The 18,589-nt window shown below is 46.0% G+C and overlaps 2 protein-coding genes and 1 long non-coding RNA gene across 5 annotated transcripts in view; 1 reads left to right on the top strand and 2 right to left on the bottom strand.

Annotated features, from left to right (window-relative positions):
- Window positions 1–927: 927 nt before the first annotated feature.
- csrp1a (cysteine and glycine-rich protein 1a) lies at window positions 928–9,458 on the bottom strand. 2 transcript variants are annotated; one of them, XM_023834087.2, is made up of 6 exons: window positions 9,303–9,458; window positions 5,893–6,007; window positions 3,711–3,879; window positions 2,477–2,606; window positions 1,793–1,886; window positions 928–1,568 (listed from the first exon to the last, which is right to left on the bottom strand). In XM_023834087.2, the coding sequence occupies exons 2-6, from the start codon at window positions 5,999–6,001 to the stop codon at window positions 1,492–1,494; spliced, it is 579 nt and encodes a 192-aa protein (XP_023689855.1). In that variant the 5' UTR covers window positions 6,002–6,007; window positions 9,303–9,458; the 3' UTR covers window positions 928–1,491. The 2 variants fall into 2 exon arrangements, with proteins under 2 accessions (XP_023689855.1, XP_023689854.1); XM_023834086.2 differs by having other exon boundaries at window positions 9,242–9,439.
- Window positions 9,459–10,342: 884 nt separating this feature from the next.
- On the bottom strand, window positions 10,343–11,481 carry LOC140579702 (uncharacterized). Its single transcript, XR_011983609.1, has 3 exons — window positions 11,370–11,481; window positions 11,103–11,255; window positions 10,343–10,440 (listed from the first exon to the last, which is right to left on the bottom strand). It is a non-coding gene; the product is annotated as an uncharacterized lncRNA (long non-coding RNA).
- Window positions 11,482–15,531: 4,050 nt separating this feature from the next.
- Window positions 15,532–18,589, top strand: part of LOC111855233 (neuron navigator 1-like) — a 127,953-nt gene continuing 124,895 nt past the window's right edge. Inside the window, exon 1 of one of the 2 annotated variants that reach the window (XM_023834037.2) lies at window positions 15,532–15,722. The gene's annotated coding sequence lies outside the window, so the exon portion shown is untranslated. Of the gene's footprint in view, window positions 15,723–16,445; window positions 16,653–18,589 lie in introns of those variants that run through there. The other variant, XM_023834035.2, reaches the window with a different exon arrangement.

Here is an 18,589-nt window from a genome sequence, read left to right as displayed (position 1 = left end):
GGCACTGTATAGAGTTTCAACTAAGGTATTTTCACCCTGTTGTCTCAATGAAGCCATTCAGGGTGAGTAAATCAGAGAAGGCCAGGCAGATGGAAAAATCCCACAATGCATAGGTAACGTTTTTGCATCAACGGCCCATTAAGCTGATCGGCTAATAAAATAAGTATCCTTCTGCTTGTCGAAGACACCTGGATAGTGGATTCTTGGAGCTCAATGTAGTTATCCACTGGAAACGCACACAGTCTCTTTACTCGGTCTTTGGTCTGCTTGCAGGAAAACAATTTTACTACTTTTGGCAAACGGGGGTAATTGTCAGAGCCAGTTAGTAATGGGGGATTTGGCAGATGGCCTTCCAGTCTGGTTACTATTTCACAACACCGCTATGTAATGCTTTTAGTTGTCAGAGGTTACTGGACGGTCTCTCAACCGCATGGAGTGAGTGAGTTGTACACGTGTCTATTCCAGTGTTCAATGGACCTTATCTCTTCTGTTATGTGACCCATCTGTCTCTTTGTAGGTATGTGGCCATTCTTAGCGTGAACAGACTAAAAACTAAGCTTTTAAGATGATGATTTAGTGGCACCATATTAGCTCACTTTGTACTGCTGTCCGCTTTTAGTTTTCGTGATCTGGCGTCTCGCCTCAGCTGGGCTGAGTTTGTGTGGCTTTTCATTGATAAGTCAAGGCTATAATGATGGATCGCACTAGGAGAGCCGGTGTGAGTGAATCGCCCTCAGTCGCCGTTTGTGTGTGTGGACTGGTGTGGTTGCTAAGAGACGTCAGCAGTGCTGAGAAACCCCTCCCCCCAAGATTTTCAAGGCCGTCTTTCGAATCAGTTACTGGTGTCCAGCTGGAGAAACAGAAAAAGACATCCCGTGGCAGGCCGTGGGCCGTGTGTGCATCGAGACTCCCCATTCACACGTGTAATATGGCACAAGTTCAGTTTATTTATCCATTGTCTTCCCTTCTGGATGTAGAGCAAGCTGACAGTTTTGTTAATGAGTAGAAATGGAGCATTAGACAGCCTGGGTGCCCAAGAGGACGAGGGATTCTCTATGATGGAAGAGGAGGCAGGGATATGTTAGGTGGCAAGCTGTTTTGGAAGCGATCACAGAGTCCTGTAACTGGAGAGGCAAGATCACAAGGCCCGTGCTCCATAGTGTTGATGATGCGTCACTGTTTGGGTACAGACGCTCTGCCGGCGTCTTTCCAGGCCGGTAGCGGAAAGCCAGTGGTTTGATTAACATCCACGTGACATGCATAGCCTAAACGGACACTACGGCTACCCCTTTGTGCTTTTATTCCATTAACAACAAACAAAATAATTAGCTGGGTAAACATTTGCTGCCGTGAGCGGTTCACCTGCAAGTGAGCGATTGAGGATTTCAGGTCCCTTCCCTATGGGGGGGGGATGGGGGGTCAGTGATGCAGTGGGTGGCATCACTGGGAAGAGAGTGGGGCCACAGGGGGCGCTGTCGAGGGGCCTGCGCTCTACTGAGCGTGTGCGAGAGCCCCAGCCCCCTGACCGTAGCCGAATCCCTTGGGCCCGAAGTTCTTGGCGTAGCACCCTGCGGACACAGAAATGGAGCCAGAGTCAGTTTATTCTTTGATTAATAAAAATTAATAAGTGATAAATCAGAGTTCAGATATAATCTTGTGCTGGATGGATTTGATGAAGTGATTAGGGTCTCTAGCTAAAAGGCCCGGCAGCAATTTCCTGGCTGAGATCAGAGCTGCTTAATCGTTGCAGCCGGCTTGTTTGTGCAGGATGACGGCCGTATGGAGCAGTCACCTTTGCAGTAGATCTCCCCGTCCTTGTCGGCCAGGGTAGTGGACTCCAGGCCCTTTCCACACTTAGCGCAGCGGAAGCAGCCTTTGTGCCAGGCCTGTGCGGAGGAGAGATGCATTTTTGCACCTTATTGAGCAGATACTTTTATCAGAAGTGCATTTTTTTGAGAAAGCAGGTCAGACAGTTGGCAGTTAAGGGTCTCACTCAGGAATCCCCCAATGAAATCACTCTGCTATCCTTGGGATTTGAACCAGCAACCTTCTGATCACAGACTCAAAGTCCACACACGGCCTCCACAGCACTAGCTACGCTCCTCCGTTGTGCGGGAGGCAGAGGGTAGGATTCTAGCGTGTGAGCCAGGATGCCGACCCCCCCCCCCCCTTTACTCGGGAAATAGAGGTTACAACCACGGTGATTCATGTGACTGGAATCCAGCACCTCTGACGCGTTTCCTGCCTGTGATGGGAGGCACACGGCTTTGGGACCACCTGCCGTGTTCGGGCGGTGAAAGCATTTTCCGGAACGGCACAGCACCCGACCCCCCCGGAATAGCCCCCTGAAAATCATTGTTTCTTGACCATCCGTCTCTGCCCTCAGTTCCCATAAACTGCTCTGCCTCCCATGAACATCCCTCTCTGCCCCGGCCTCATGCACGTCCGCCGAACAACGCGGCCGCTTCACACTCACGCTGCCGCCGCCCACGGTCTTCTCGGCGGCGTAGACGGCCTTGCCGCACCGCGGGCACACCTCCGAGCCCCCAAACTTCTGGGCGAACTTGGAGGTGTTGGGGTTGTTGGTGGGCCGATGGGGTTCAGACCTGTGGGGGCGGGATGACAAAGAGCTCTGAGGCCATGTGTCATGCTGCCTTTCAGACAAATCAGCAAAATCAGGCAAAAATCAGCCAAATCAGCAAAATCAGGCAAAAATCAGCCAAATCACTAATATCAGCCAAATCAATCAAATCAGTGCAAAGCAATACCTAGGGCAGGGTTATTCAAATCACAGTCCTCAAGGTCTGATCTCTGCTGATTTTCCAGCCTTCCTTTACATGTGAATTGGGTGTGAAGCCTCTGTCCAATCAGAATCAGAAATGATTAAATTAACTATCTGAGAGAATTAAAAACACGGCCTGGATTTGGAATTGAGGTCCAGATTTGAAGAGCCCTGACTTAGGGACAGAGTGAACTGCTCCCTTATTATCATCATCGCTATTTCTCTGTTCCCTCACTTGCCGTTACTTAAAATAGTTTCCTTATCAAATTAAAGTTCAGAATAATTCTGTCTTTCTCTTCATGCAGTGAAGACGGCAGCAGCAATGTTGACATCCCTCAGCTGTCCAGCTCGTTTAATTCCAGCGCTTTCCTGTCATTTTCCTACCGATCTGCACATCACTTATGCTGATATATGATTACAGTCTGCGTTAAGTGTTTAATGCCTACCTTGATCTTCTTTATGCTTACAGTATATTCCATGCTAAGAGCCTGTGGACTCTGATAACCAAGCATTTCACTGTCCACTGTACTGAGCATAACCATGTCGGTGACTAACTCTGACTGCTTTTGTTTCTGAGAGTGTAATTTTACCTGTAACACTGGTTTCATTTGCCTGATTGTCCCCATAGACTGTAATGATTCTATATGCGTTTCACAGCATCAGTTTAAGTTCCTACAAAATACTTTTGCAACACGCAGAAAAGAAGATGCTTACAGTAACAGCAATGACACTCAAAGCTGCTAACTTTCTTTGGCAATAGTGATGATAATCCAAGATCATTATGACCAAGAGTCCCTTTGTTGGATTAAGCAACATTTTCTTCACCTTCTAGGACCTGGAGTTACAGCAATCCTCTTGTTGCTTTAAGTTACGTGTCATCGCCTTCCAGGACCTGCTGTGTGAACTGTGTGTAAGGAGCTGCTCTTACTGTTGGGGTTTGATGCCCAGGGCCTCGCCCGTGTCCATGCTCAGGGTTCCGGCTCCTGCACCGTAGCCGTAGCCCTTTGGCCCAAACTTCTTGGCGTAGCAGGCCTTGCAGTACAGCTCCTCCATGTGCACAGTCACCGTGGTGCTGTCCAGGTTCTTCCTGCAAACCACTGAAGCACAGGGGACAGTGCATGGGTCAGGTGACCCGGAGGGATCGCTCTGTGAGGTTTGAAAAGGGCGAGACGCTCTTCACGGGGTGGAGATAGATCTCTAGCTGAATTTCCAAAATAACATTTTGCAAGGACAATATTTCAGTTCTGTGAAGTTACAACAAGCAGCAGAACTGCATGAAGAGTAACACTTTATCAAATCATGAGTCTTGAGTTTTGTTTTTTCACATACAGAAACATACACTCTACATGTTGTAGTGAAATAACACTTGATATGAAACGTACAGAATTTAGCTTTCCATTTAACCAATAAGCTTGCTGCATTACAATGCAAAATCAATAAGCTTCCTTAAACTGCTGAAAGGTCAATGGCTTTACCTAGGTCAATTACTGTAACATGTGAAGTTGAGGCTGAAAAACCAGCCACTGATTTTTGGAACATCTCTCCTGATTGACGGACAATGCCTCCTATGAGGCATATTTCAGTGGATATGGATTAACGTCAATGCTGTTGAACCTACTAAACACTGTTTGTGTCCCAAAAGGACCAGGACGAGATTGTGGGGAAACATAAATGATAAAATACAAAGAAGGTGCTTCCCAGAATATAACATTCTTCCAAATCCATTTGAAGATGCTGTTTTCCTCACTGGGAGTCAGAATGAATCCCAACACAGTGACAGTTGTGCTCAGTCCCATATCTCCAGTGACCCCTACCAGCATGGGTGTAACTTACAACTTACAAGGAGGGGTGGGAGGGTTGTAACCCCCCCCCCCCCCCCCATATAATCAAAACCGGCTAATAAAACCCCCCAAATATTCATGTCTTTCCCCAAATAGGTGGAGACCTCACCCCCATGTTCAAACCAAAGTTACGCCCTTGCTTACCAGTTCTCAGCGATACTGATCTCAGATCAGATCTAACTGGTATGCTCTGCCTGATGTCACATGATCTCTAATCAGTGCTGCTGAGGGAATCTCAGCATGCAATTAAACCCACATTCCTAGTGCATTCTGGGCCCTCGGACAGACTGTCACCTATTCTCCCTTACAAGGAGAGGAGCCCACATCCCGTTAAAGACCTACATCTCCAAACATGGGCAGCCATGCTCCGCCTGTTGTGAAACAGCCCAATGCTTCTCTTCCCTTTCCAAATAGTGAACACATTCCTTAAAATGAAGAAAAAAAACCAGAACAGGAAAAATGCACTGCATTCCTTTAGCGGTGGGACACGATTACAAAAGGCCCTTAAATAAAACTTCAAAACAAGCTCTAGTTGCACTTCTAGGAAACAAACTTTTCTGAAATCGGAGTTTTGAAAAAGGTATTTTTGGAGGAATATTTTTGTGAGGTTTTTTCCCCTAAAGTCAAAAAAGTTCTTCCATGGTATTTTGTTTTAAGAGCCCCTTAGAGTTAATGTCTGCATAATGCTTGTGGTTAGCATGCCAACAAGAGACCTAAGGCCTTTGTTGACACACGTCAACAACATTGTGGTTTTGGTCTGAGGCCATTCTAAAGACCAGGGAGAGGAGAGTTTGTAAATGAAACCCAGAGCAAAGACCTGAGGCACCTATCATGGCAAGTTACCGTTTATTAGTATACCTAGTATACCGATTTCACTAGTACCGACACTCCTCTACTTGCGAATGAGATACGTTCCAAACGGCTGTTTGTAACTTGAAATGTTCGTAAGTCGTTATTCAACATCATTTTAAAGGTATGCGCAAGTACAAAGAACTAGGATCCTGGGAGTACGCACGCTACGCTGCTGCGCGGCGGGAGTAGCGGCCAGAAGTCGTACTAGGCGGAATTGGAAACGGGAGCCCAATGAACATAATTTGGACTTACAGTCCTCTTCGTTCGTATGTCTGAAAGTTTGTAAGTTGAAAGTTCGTAAGTAGAGGAGTGTCTGTATTAATATGTTCTGATAATAGGCCTCAATGGACTATGAGCAGATGTCACTCACGTGAGTGCGAGTTATGATTGGCTGCTGGGTGATGGGGGCGGACTTACGACACAGGAAGCAGGACTTGTGATAGCTCCGGCCATCACACACCACTTCCTCAGCGAAGTACACAGTCTTCTGGCAGCAGCCACACTTGTTCCCTCCTCCGAAAGGCATCCTGTCCTGAGAACCAGAAGCAGGTCAGTGGGTCTCCTCACCTGCATCGCTGCTGTCAGACTTCAGGCTGCGTTGGGACACAGTCTCCTGGGACGTTACCTGAGTGGAATGTGCCGGCTAGCGCTGAACATTACAGACAGGAGCAGGACCGATTCATTTTATCAGATAGAGAAACAGAGCAGTTCATGCATCCTAGTGTTTGGACGTGAAGTTTCTGTTACAGAACACTGTCTAAACTGAAGCTTGATCTGAGCACCGGTTAGTTCCAAGGACCCAACACACTGGAAAGTTCTCAGACAAACTAGACAGCCCTTAGAACCCAGCACGCTGGGTGTTTTTGTAAACCAAGGCACACTGTATGTGAATTTACTCAAAGGGGTACACTACCAACATGTTTGCACACACTGAGATTTTCTACATTTTCATGTTACTCACTTAACATTTGCTAAAAATACACTCAATATGCTTTGCTAACAAATTGACAGTAAGCTCACCATTTGAGTATCTTTATTAGCAAAAAAATGTCATATATTGATTCGTCAGAGTAACCTCCTCTAGCAGTTATAACAGCAGAGAAAATTTGAGGCATCCTTTCTACAAGGGACATTACATACTGCTCTGTTTCATGGATGAGACAGTTAACGAGTGCATTTAAAGTTAAAGGACAGCCTAGAATTTGACTTGCCATCACCACACACCAGTTAATAGGTTGTCAGACATGCACTGTTACATACTCTTTCCATGTTATAAAGGAAACTTGTTTTATTTGACATATTTTTATTTATAGTTGTGGACTCAACTTTCCAAAGCTTAACAAGAATAAAAAAAAATCTGCAGTTCATGAAATAAATGGAAAAGTGATAAAAAACCTGTGGCACGCAGAAACTTGACTGGTTTTGTACCTACAATGTGACCATTGCACCGTCGTTCGGTCTCTTTACATGCGTGTGTACTCTGCTAATAGCTGCCCTTCTGTTTTTATGGACTAAACATCGCAGTGGGTTAGAAAAGCTCGTCAGCATGAGGTCTAGAGCGAAACATTCTGATTAATATGAGTTTAATGCAGGTCAAACAGGGAGTTGGTGCTTTTGTGTCTTCGGGTGATGATGGACCCTGCCCTGAGCTGCGTGTAGCCCTTCCTAATGACTTCTGTTACTGGTTCTTACATCATCTTCCAGTGACATTCCCTCACCTCTCTGTAACGAGGTGGCCTGGAGCTCTCACTGCCGTCTAGGGCACCCTCGTAGATGCCAGCTTATAGGCTGAACGTTTTGGGGAATAGACCACTCTTTGTGCACTATTTGTCACCATTGCACATCTACTCCACCTCTGTGGAAGCTTTTAAGAGCCTTACATACTCTCCCTGATCCAGATGCGTCCGTTTGTTCACCTCCCATTCAAACGGATGCGATGCAGCAAACAGGAAGCTATGCTCCACAACTGCGAGAGATAAGTGACCACTTGGGGACGGGGGGGGGGGGGGGGGGAACGCTGAAGTATGGCTTTGGGTGACTCACATTGCCAAGCTCTCAGCACTGTTCTTCTGCTTTTCATTTGCAAAATAAGAGCATCAGACTCCATTAATCCTGGGTAGTCATCTAAAAAACTGAAGACGCTCCTTAATCCAATGGGGCTGTTCAATATTTAAAGACTCTACAAACACTGCCTCCCTTCTTCACAGGACAGTGTTAATAAACAGCTGGTGTCCAAGTGAGTGCTACCCTTATAACGCTCATATCCAGGGTCAGTCCAGCACAAGAACCTTCAGGTGCATCACTGAGAGTTTGACATCACATCACTGCCTTTTTGGGGAACATAGAACCAGAACAAGCCAAGGCCAATGTGCTGACTTGGTTATAAAAGTACATACCGCGTTGTGGAAGCTTGTAAAAGCTCAAAGATAGAACTTGTCTGAACCTTTAGTGGAAACCTCTCTCCATTCCCCCAAAACTGGGAAGGCCGAGGGATGCAGATATAGATACAGCTACAGATTCAGGTTCCATCATCATTAACCCATTTCTGCCAGGTGATTGCATCACTATAAATGAGTAATGTCACACCCTAAGCCACACTTAACCTAACGTTTACCATTTAACAGTCAGTACACACTGCTTCACAGCACAGTTTAGCTTTTAGGTCATCATTTGGTTTCATCTGACTGTTGGAAAAACAAAAAAACATTAATTCTTCATTCTGGTGCACAAGCAGGAACTGACAACTCCAGTCCTGTTTACAAGACTGTGGGCGTGAGCTACTCCACTCTGTCTCAAGGTCACCAGCTGTCTTGCCTTTGCAAGTCTGCTTTAGAAATGTCACCTTTGCCACTCTTTAACGTGCTAAACACGGTCGGCATGTGAATGAGAAACTTAAGATCTGTGGATCTTTCTACAGCAGTGTTTCCAAATCCGGTCCTCTGGGACCCACAATCGGTCCACGTTTTTGCTCCCTCCGAGCTCCCTGCCAGACTGACCACATTTTTGCTAAAGGTGGACTGTCTGAGGGTCAAACATTGGGAAACATTGTCCTACAGCAGTAAGGTTCTTTAAAATACTTCTCACACCACCTAAGTTACACTGAGCCCAGTTACGCCCCTTGGTGGCTCGATTTCACTTCAGCCTTGGGCTGAACAAGTCCAGACAGCGTCGGTCCATCCTACCACCGCTAGTCCTCTCCATGCCTGCGTGCGCTCTGACTCTGTGACTCGCTTGGACTCCGTATGGACTCACAACGATGGAGAGGCTTGCCAGGATGAAACAGAGGAACGCCACGGGTGTGGCGAGCCCATTCCTGAACATGCACGGAGTCAGGGTGTCAGTTCATTTCCATGGAAACGCTACAAAATTGTGCAACGTGCCTCTGAAAAGCGCGATAAGGAACAGTCTGTTTCACGCTGCTATCACGGGGCGCTCAGAAACACAAATGAAAATGACAATAGCAGAAGTTCAGCTCGTGCGACACGGAAAACAGACCATCAGAGGCAGCCTCCGAGAGGCAAAGGCATGGAAAGTGAAGCCAGAGCAGCAGCTCGGTGACAAACGAGATCCTGTCCACAGCTCACCTCCCACCCCCACATTCCTGCCTCTCTAGAGCGTCACTTTTTCATGGTCATATTTTAGAACAATGCAAAGCAACCTAAAACATCAGAGCACTAGTACAGGAGGTTGCATAGCTCACAGAAACTGTGAAGAAAACTGAAAGACCAAGAAGAAAACTTTGTGCTGCTGCGATGCCTCGTCTTACCTCCGTAGCCCAGGCTGGGCGGCAAGCGAGGAAGAGCGAAGGATTCTGGGTAATGCTGTACCTGCTGTGGTTAGCAGAGTGAAGGGCTGCGGCCGGATGAGGAGAGAGCGTCAGGAGATCCAGAAACGCTGCAGAGAGGTGCTGGCTGTGTTAATCACTGGGTCGGGTGTCTGCAGCTGTCTCTGCACTGAAGCAGGGGGGCGGGGCCAAATGTAATCAGAGGGAGGGGCCAGTAAGCAAAAGGATGGGGGGGGGGTGACAATCAGGGGGAGTTTGGGTCTGAACTTAAGAGATAAGATAAGGAAGATGGATGGAAGGGAATGGAGTGAGGAAAAAATGGAATGTGAGATGGAGGAAAAGAAGAAGAAGAATAATCAAGCGTGTGCCTTTTGGCCGTTAGTAAATCTGTGATAAAACCCCTTCATGTTTAAGGCAGTGACCAGAAGTTCACCCCCTTCCTGGTGCTCCAGCACAAAACCCCTGTCCAGGATGGAGGCGTCCCGGAGAACCGGCCCACTGCTCTGACCAGGGCGCATATTTTCTCACCCACAGTTGAACATTGAACAAAACAATGGATTAAATCACTTATTTCTTTCAGAGATAGTACAACTTAATGGTGCAGCTTCCAGCACCTTTGCATTGTGTCCATACGGTACATGCTGCCATATACGCTACAGTGACCACATAATCCATGTCGGGAGGGACACTATGAGCTACTTCAGGTTTTACAAGCTACTTCAAAACTGAAAGGCCCCCGTGTTTGGCTAAATAGTTCAGTTCTTTGGCTTTGGTTTGTTTCCTTGATTGAAAGACTCACCCAGCTGTTTCACATTAACATTAGTGGCACACGCATGATTAAAGGAGACTGACCAATCAGCACACATCAAGAACTCAGTGCTCAAGTGAAATCCAGGTCCTTTTAATTGAAATGTAAATCCTGTCCTAGTGCGAAGAACTAACAAGGAACAAGAACCAGGTGGGAACCTTAATGTGTGCTGAAGAGACTGCAGGCAAATTCCTGGTTGTGAAGTGTGATAGCTGGGTGAGGCAGTCCTCCCAGGCGAGGCAGTCCTCCCAGGCGAGGCAGTCCTCCCAGGCGAGGCAGTCCTCTGGAAACTCGGGGGAAGAACCATGGGCGTCGTTAGGCCTGATCACTCGGGGCTGTCGCCCTGAGTATTTTAGCCCCGATGCCAATCTTCCTTCAAAAAAAAAAAACAAAACAAACAAACCGTCAAGCCTCAGGTAAACTCGGCTTAGCTCTTGATCATTGCAATAGCTAGAAACTCCACTGGGAGGAACTATTGTGAGAGAGTCTAATATTACAGCTGACTATCATGCGTGGGCACTTGACTGACCCAGTCAAACCAGTATGGCCACCTCAAATCAGACCATAAATCGCATCTGGATTTCCAGGCAGACGCTGTGACCTTGTGACCTTCCATGTCACTAAAGACGCAGACGCTGAGCTCAGTTGTAGACCAGAGACTGATAAATAAGCCGTCCCTCAGTTTTAATGGGAAACTTCCAAACCATCTGTTATGCCACATAAATTGCACACATGAAATGAAAGGTCAAATACACGCGATTCATAAATTACAGAGAGTGCTCTTTTCACGGTCGCTCTGGAAGCCCAGGAGCGAGTGCTTAGCCTTTGAACGCTCCATAAAGCCGCCGTTTCTGATATTTATTTAATATTTATTCCATGTAGTTCCTAGTTATATGTCTGCTTCGCTGTTTTGTGAATGTCTTTGTTCTGTCACATGTCACTGACTGACTGGCATAAGGAAGGATTCCTATGTACTGATGTAGAAAAGGCAAATAGAGAAGACTGAATATTAAAACCGAAATCAGCTTTTCATACCCAGAATTCAGTGCTGATTTCCTTATTACTCAGCAAAAGAAATGAAATCAAGTCGGTTCAGTTCCAGAAGCGGAATGATGAGGCAAAGATGTTCTGCCCGGTGGAAGATGGGCTTCCTGCTGGGGTCTGGACCCTCCTGATAGGCCCCGGGCTCTGGAAAAGGTCAGTGCTCTTTGTTAAAAGTGCTATATAAATAACACTAAGTACACAAACACAGGCAAAACAGTGTTCCAGATATGTGTCATGATATTTTCTGCTTCTGCTCACTTTAGGTGTTTCCTTTGCCATCGTCACATCTTCTTTTAAAGCTGCTGGCAGCTAGAAATTTCTCCCTGGTTCCTCCAAGTATGTAACCATTAACTGAGGAGCTTTATTACGGCTTCCGTGGCGTTACCAGTCATAACAGGGCAATGTATTCGATTGATGGCACCTGTCAATTGTACACATTTCCATTATTTAAATTTATTGACGTCATGTAAGGTCTACAGGCATTTAATGTGTTTATGTTATTGTTAGTGTTTCTGACGGTTGCAATTAAAAGCAAAATACACCACCAGTCAAACTTTTTTGCACACACTGAGATTTTCTACATTTGCATGTTACTCACTGTAATGGGTGAGACAGTTAACGAGTGCATTTAAAGTTAAAGGATGGCCTAGAATTTGACTCTGCCATCACCACACAATGGTGTCAAACATGCACTGTTACATACTCTTTCCATGTTATAAAGGAAACTTGTTTTATTTGACTTATATTTTCATTTCTAGTTGCTGACTCAACTTTCCGAAGCTTAACAAGAATAAAAAAAATCTGCAGTTTATTAAATAAATGGAAAAGTGTTCAAAACCTGTGGCACGCAGAAACTTTTGACTGGTAGTGTGTTTCCCCCCCTCATTTGTGCCCCCCCCCACCCCCCAAATTCCTAAATCACACTGGCAATGAATATATGCATTCTGTCTGCGCATAGGAAACTATATTTGGAAAGATCACAACAAAGCTCAATATGTCATATATAAATATATGAATGTATGACAACATAAGTGGATATTGATTTTTTAACTTTCGTTATGATGGTACCTGAGCTATAGGCTCTGCTGTAACCGGATGCGGACGCTCACATTTACTGTCATATCTGTCCTTGCAAATCACCACAGTCTGTCATGACCTGCGCGTACGATCCTCGTGTGTGCCACGCCCCCTGATCAACCACGTGTGCTCCCCCGATTGTGCCCATCTGTTTTCCATCAGTCTGATATGTTCTATGTATTTAGTCCGCGTCTGAGTCCGTTTTCCCCAGATCCGTCATTAATGTTAGTCTGTCGTTGCTCTGTGGTTTCCCTGGTTTCCCCGAAATAAACCCTTGTGTCCTGGATCTTCGCCTGCCTGCTCGCCGGACAGCGGTCATAACACTGACCCTGTCCCTCTGTTAGCCACAATATGGCTAGAAACCTCATATAGATGCTATTTATGTTGGACACGGATTAAACCCTGTACGATTTTTTTTTGACAGAATCACCTTTAAGAATCACTGAAATTGTGAAACAAGACTCCCGCCTTCTTATGGGAATAGTGAACAAAGAATGACCTTAAAATAGCGGAAATACATTTAAAGCAGTTCCGATTATCAAGATGGTTGAGAATTTTCACAACTCAAAAAAATCTGGTATTCTGGTGCATGCAAGAGTTACTTTGTTTTATTTGAGGACAGGAAAGACTGTTCTTGTCCCCTTGAGTAAGACGATTGAAGAGTAAATTAGCTAAAACTACACAGCTATGTAGTTTAGGACAAACTACTGCCAAGAAAGCAACAAAAAGATTAAAGACATAAAAACTATAAAAAGCGCCTGTGCCATGCTTGAAAACACTAAGTACCATATTATTTTATATGAGACATCCCCTTTCTCTCCAGCCAGTTGTGACATCGTTTTTGTTCATTGTGAGTAGAACTTGGGGTGCTCATTAACTGCCCTCTATTGCCACCCTGTGGTCATATATTGTATCGTCGCGAACAGACACGGTAAGACAAAATGCAACGATTATCACAGGGGACCGCAAATCTCCTAAACATCGAGAATCCTTGATGTTTAGACGTAAAAGCCTAAAGCAATAGGAGATACCATCTACTGACTCACACAGGCCAGATGATTGATGGTTAACGTAGGATGTTAAGCTAACGTCATTGGGTTTTTAGTTAGCTAATAACGAGACTGCCAGCTATTTTGTATATAACAATAGCGCATTTAAATGCTGGACCTCGGGCTTCGGCAAAACGGCAGACTATTAATGAGTCCAAGGTTTGAAGTGTGTTGTATTCAGAAAATACAACACACTACTGGTGTGATGTCCTCAAACAACCCACCCGTCAGGCTCCGCTCCCCTAGACCCTCGGAAGAAGACACTGTGGGGGGGGGGGTTTCCCAATGTAACTGGGCCAGTCTCTCTATATCTCTTTCTCTCTCTCCCTCCTGGTTATGGGAGCAGAACAGTCCAGAGTTTGGCTGCTGTCTCACATGTCACCGAAATACCAACATAAATTCTGCATTTCTCCCAGAATAGAAGGGAGGGGTTCCCAATGTAACTGGGCCAATCTCTCTATTTCTCTTTCTCTCTCTCCCTCCTGGTTATTGGAGCAGAACAGTCCAGAGTTTGGCTGCTGTCTCACATGTCACCGAAATACCAACATAAGTTCTGCATTTCTCCCATAATAGAAGAAGAAATTAGACCGTCATATTTCTATATTGTCCTTTGCTTGTACTGCTTTTTTGTACAGCTTATGATTATCGCCCAGTTTAAATTTTTCAATTCTTGTGACTGCACTGACATATAGTGCCAGATTCCTCATACAAGCATATGTAATAAAACTGATTCTTATTCTGTAATTCTTCAGCTAAACGGCAACACAGTTACATGCGAAAAGTATCTTAATAATGATATGACCATATGAGGCTAAAGGACTCAGGGATTAATTCAATTGTTTTCTCATTTCAGTGAATCCTCACTGACAAATTACCTCTGCAGAGATTTAGTACCTCTGAATGTGTGGACTGCACACAATACTGGACAGCACAGATAGGATCAAAGGACACGCAGAGCACATTATTCTCATGAAATGTAAAAGCATTGATATTAATTGTGTTTGATTTACTTGGAGAGGATTCACACTTGATACAACTGCTAGCTGTACAAAGTAACATCATGGCACGTAATGCTTAGGTTTGTCCAGCAGGGGGACTCAGCTGTGCTGGTAGCAAATCAGAGGGCCTCTTTGTGCATGGCTGCGAACAATCAGCTACCTGCTGGGTAACATGGGGCACAAGCAGAACAGAGCCCTGGGGGGTGGGCAGGGGTCAGGGAAGACAAATCAGATCCTGCTCAGAATGTGGGTTAGAATTAGACGAGACTGACTTACATCACTATGGGTCTGAAGCACCTAATGTCCAGTGGCTTTTAAATGGTATCTTCCATTTTTCCTTCTCATTCTCAGTTGTGTTTTTAGTGTCACACCGGTTCATGCACCCATTGCATGCTGGGACATTATCTATCTAGTGGTTCATTTGCGGGGGCCCAGCAGAATCACTAACCTGTGGGATAATGCTGCAAAAGGAACCATCTCTTTTTGAGGGGAGGGGGGGGGCGGTTGTTGGAAATTGGGTAGAAATAAATTCCTTTTCGAAAGAAAGGGCTTCTCACAGGTCCATTTGAGGAGCCCAGCACCTGCGTGACTCTTAATCCTGAACGTTAACAGTTTAAATTGAAAAGGAAGACAAGAGAAGTTGGAGGAATGATACAGGATCCCTGGGGGTTTGTGGGTAATTAGCAATGAAGGCTGCCAAGCCGCCGCGATGTGCCAGGGTCTCGCTCCACCTCGGCCGCCTTTGTTCTCAGGATGGGAGACAAAACAGTTTTTCGAGCGAGTTTTTACCTCGCCTCTTTCGTCCAAAGAGCCCCATCTGACGTCTCCTTTCAGGGGGCACTTAGTGACTGAGATGGTCCCCACACAGATGGCGGAGCTGAAATCCACCCCACCCCCCCCCCCCCCCCCCCGCCATCAAAGCTGAAAGGACCCCCCCTTCCAAAACCACCCTCGGGGTACTGCTGGCACAAGCACCCCTTTGTGGAAGCTCGGTATTTGTCATTACTGGGGAGACAGAAAGGGGGCATCGTGTGCCTGGGGGGCACGAGCAGTCTGGCTGCGACAGTGACACATCCGCCCCCCCCCCCGACCACCCACTCCTGGCCACACCCTGCCCCCCCCCGCCCCGGCTGCACGCTCACAAACGCCGCTGACACCCCACGCGAGGCTGCAGTCTAGACAGCCGCTGATGTCTTTGTTTCTCGGCAACGAGCCCCCCCCGCACCCCCATCCGTATCCTGCAAGAAGCTTCCGGAGAGCGACTCGGAGCTACCGACAAAGCGATGCCGACGGCCGCCCCCTTCGGACGGGCAGAGCAGGGTAGCGGGCGCGGGGCTGAGCCGTGAGTTCCACGCGTGCCGCGCTCCGCTGATCGCCTGGCTCAGGCAGGGGGCACTGCAGGGGATCACACTCAGCCCCCTCCCCTCCCCAAAACGGTCTCCTGGACTGGCTGGGCTGGAGCCACACCAGCATGAGCTGAGCTGCAGGTTTGTGATGCTGGTCCTGGACTTCAGGAACACCTTTTGTTGTATTTGGATCCATCTTCTGTAATTTGCATCTTTTCCATGCATATTCTAATGATCCATATTGCATTAGTATTCTGCTGCAATGTTCTGAGGCTTTTTCTCAGTGTGTTTGATTGCTCCTGTAATTCATCTTCTTCTAACTGGCCTATAATGATCCACAAGAGATGCTGCTCAGTGCATCTGAGGACTCTGTAACTCTAACACTCTCTCTTTAACACTAAAGTGTGTCAGTTGCAGTCAGCGTCAGGCTGAAAGTCCCACCATGCAAACTCATCTCGCGCAGACTGTCCGTCAAGGACCGTCAAGCTCAATGAAACCGTACAAGTAGTTGATTTATTAGCAAATTTGAAACAAAAATTTTGACACTTATTTTTCACTGTGGAAATGCTAAGTGTGGGTTTGTGTTTGGGTCTGGAACCGTGGCTTCTGAACAGACATTAAAATGCACCAGTTTGGGCTCTGCTTCTATAACATGCCGGTGCTCATTTCCCAAACCGTCTGCCAGGCAAAGTGAGAGGCAGAGACACGAGAACTGAGACAAACAAGAGAGAAAGAGGAACTTAAACTTGAAAACAGGACACTTCTGCTTTCATTTTGTGATCTAATTGGTGGCTCAAGGGCCCTATTTTTAGTTCTTATAAACCAGTCACTTTGTTCACTCTAAATGTGAATCAGCGCCGTGTGCGTGTGTATGTGTGTGTGTGTGTGTGTATGTGTGTGTGTGTGTATGTGTGTGCGTACAACAAGGAGAGATACATCTAATGCCTTGATTCAAACTATAGGAGAAAATGTCTCCATTCTGCAGAGTTTTCTTAATAGACTCAATAGGTCAATGGATTTGAAAGCACCTCCTTTCAGCATAAAGATCAAATCTGCAGCCAAGTGGACTGAGTAAGTCACCGGAATTCATCCTCTTTCGGTCAGAGTGTGACTGTCTACCCGCTATTTCAGCCTGTTGTTGATCTTTCTCCTTGTTTACTGGAACCATTAAGCGAAAAGACAGTAGCGGTTTGTCATCCAGACTCGCAGTTAACTGCTGAAAAGAGACATACGTACGACGGTACGGTGACTGTTTCATTTAGATGCGGTGCAGGCAATAGCGAAGTACTTGTTCAGATTTAAGTCTTTATAAGTGCTGACTTTTCAGGATGGTTTTCAAACAGACCTCATGTGATTTGAGAGTAGAAGCAAAGTTTATTCTTGGTGCGAGAAGTTTTCAGTGTAATTCATGCTATCCTTATTTTAAAGACAACAACGTTTGTGTTGCCGTAACATTAGAATCTTATGTCTCATTGTCAGCTCAGCCATTTCGCAAGAAGCCCGCATGTTGAGTTTGCGGTTACCCATGCGGTTACCCATGCGGATCACCAGCAGACCTTGCTTGTCTAATCACGAAGGTCATTAGGTAATTAGGGTAATAAAGTGAGCTGGTTGTGAAATGTAACAAACACACAGTGTAGCTGGGGTACCTCTGATAAGGGGCTTAGAGCATTTTTTTACTTTTGGTTGTATTATTGTTTATTCACAGATATTCTGATGTTACTGTGTTTTTTTTTCCTGAAAAGCTATGCACTTACTGAACGGGTAAATGACTTTAAACATGAGTTCTTTAGTGGCCTAAGACTTTTGCACGGAACTGAACTTGGTAGCACATCTCTACAGTAATACACCCTAAAATACAGTCCATGGTCAAGCTTCCAGAAATGACTATTTCCTCTGTGGCGATAAATGCCATGGCGTTATATTTAGCTGAATGTCCATATTATTTATGGCTTCCTAAGTAGGGTGGCACAGTGACCTCACACCTCCAGGGAGGAGGGTTTGAATCCCACTGTCGTGACTCTGAGCTGAAGTGGTTTGATGATGGATGGCTTCCTAAGCAGCGTACCATGTGGCCAGAGTGGTCAGTGATGGACAGTGCCCCCCCAGGACAGGAGGTCTGTGTCTGTTGTCCCACCCCTTCCTGCTACTGAAAAAATAAACTTTCTGTGGTGAATAGAAATATGCATATTTTGTTGATAAGTGCTTACTCAGGTAAACTGTGGCTTGTTCATAGTTTCCAAAGTGTTTTTATTTTTTTAATCGCTAAACTAGTTTTAGCGATTAAACTTGATTGCTGCACAGCTAAATGCACGGAGCTTCAGCTTACCAGAGACAAACAGTGGCTTGTTCAGAACACACGTCACATGGAACACATCACATGACCAGAAATGGTCATGTGATGTGTTCCAATGCCGGTGGGAAGTGTGGAGTCAGCAGTGAGAAGCAGTACTGGGTGAAAAGCACCTAGACGCTCTCAGACAGCCCTCCTGGCTTCTCTCCAGCCTCAAAACTGGTGGTTTAGCAGCATGCATTTTAGACGGTTCAGAAGTGAGTCCACAGCTTTGCATGTCAGTAGGACAATACTCAGCTCTTCTGAACTGAAATACAGTGTATTATAATATAGGTCAACACAGTCACTGAACACAGATGAGCAAAACTCTTGATAATAATTACAGAACTGTTCCAGAACTGATCTTTGATTTATGGTTATCTTGAAGGCTTCCTCTTGGACATTTTAGCAGCCCTAATGAGGGTATTCAGCCTTGTTGGCAAGTGCCCAGTGAGCTAATGAGATACCCTCCCGTCTTTCTGCGCTATCTTTAGCTGCGCCCATTAGTATAATGACCGTGGGCATGTTTGGGAAGTGTGGGATCTACAAAGGGAATCTCCCTCCTGCTTCGCTCTGCCGGCCGATGACGTTTGGGGTCTTAAGGAGAGTATGAAAGTACAGCTGGCATTTTGTGGTTCGGGACACGTGATCTTCTGAACCCTGAACGGCATGTGAA

Source organism: Paramormyrops kingsleyae, chromosome 18 (genome assembly GCF_048594095.1).
Source record: "Paramormyrops kingsleyae isolate MSU_618 chromosome 18, PKINGS_0.4, whole genome shotgun sequence".
Lineage (NCBI taxonomy): Eukaryota > Metazoa > Chordata > Actinopteri > Osteoglossiformes > Mormyridae > Paramormyrops > Paramormyrops kingsleyae.
The sequence above is the reverse complement of the archived record's forward strand: the minus strand, read 5'-3'. Positions and strand labels throughout refer to the sequence as shown.

Bases quoted from the DNA above. Each gene is read 5' to 3' on its own strand.
- csrp1a (XM_023834087.2), bottom strand. From the start codon at position 6,001: ATGCCTTTCGGAGGAGGGAACAAGTGTGGCTGCTGCCAGAAGACTGTG. The intron at 3,880-5,892 runs GTAAGTCCGCCC...CCTGTGCTTCAG, and splicing joins CAAGTCCTGCTTCCTGTGTC to TGGTTTGCAGGAAGAACCTG. The intron at 2,607-3,710 runs GTAAGAGCAGCT...CCGCCCCCACAG, and splicing joins CTGGGCATCAAACCCCAACA to GTCTGAACCCCATCGGCCCA.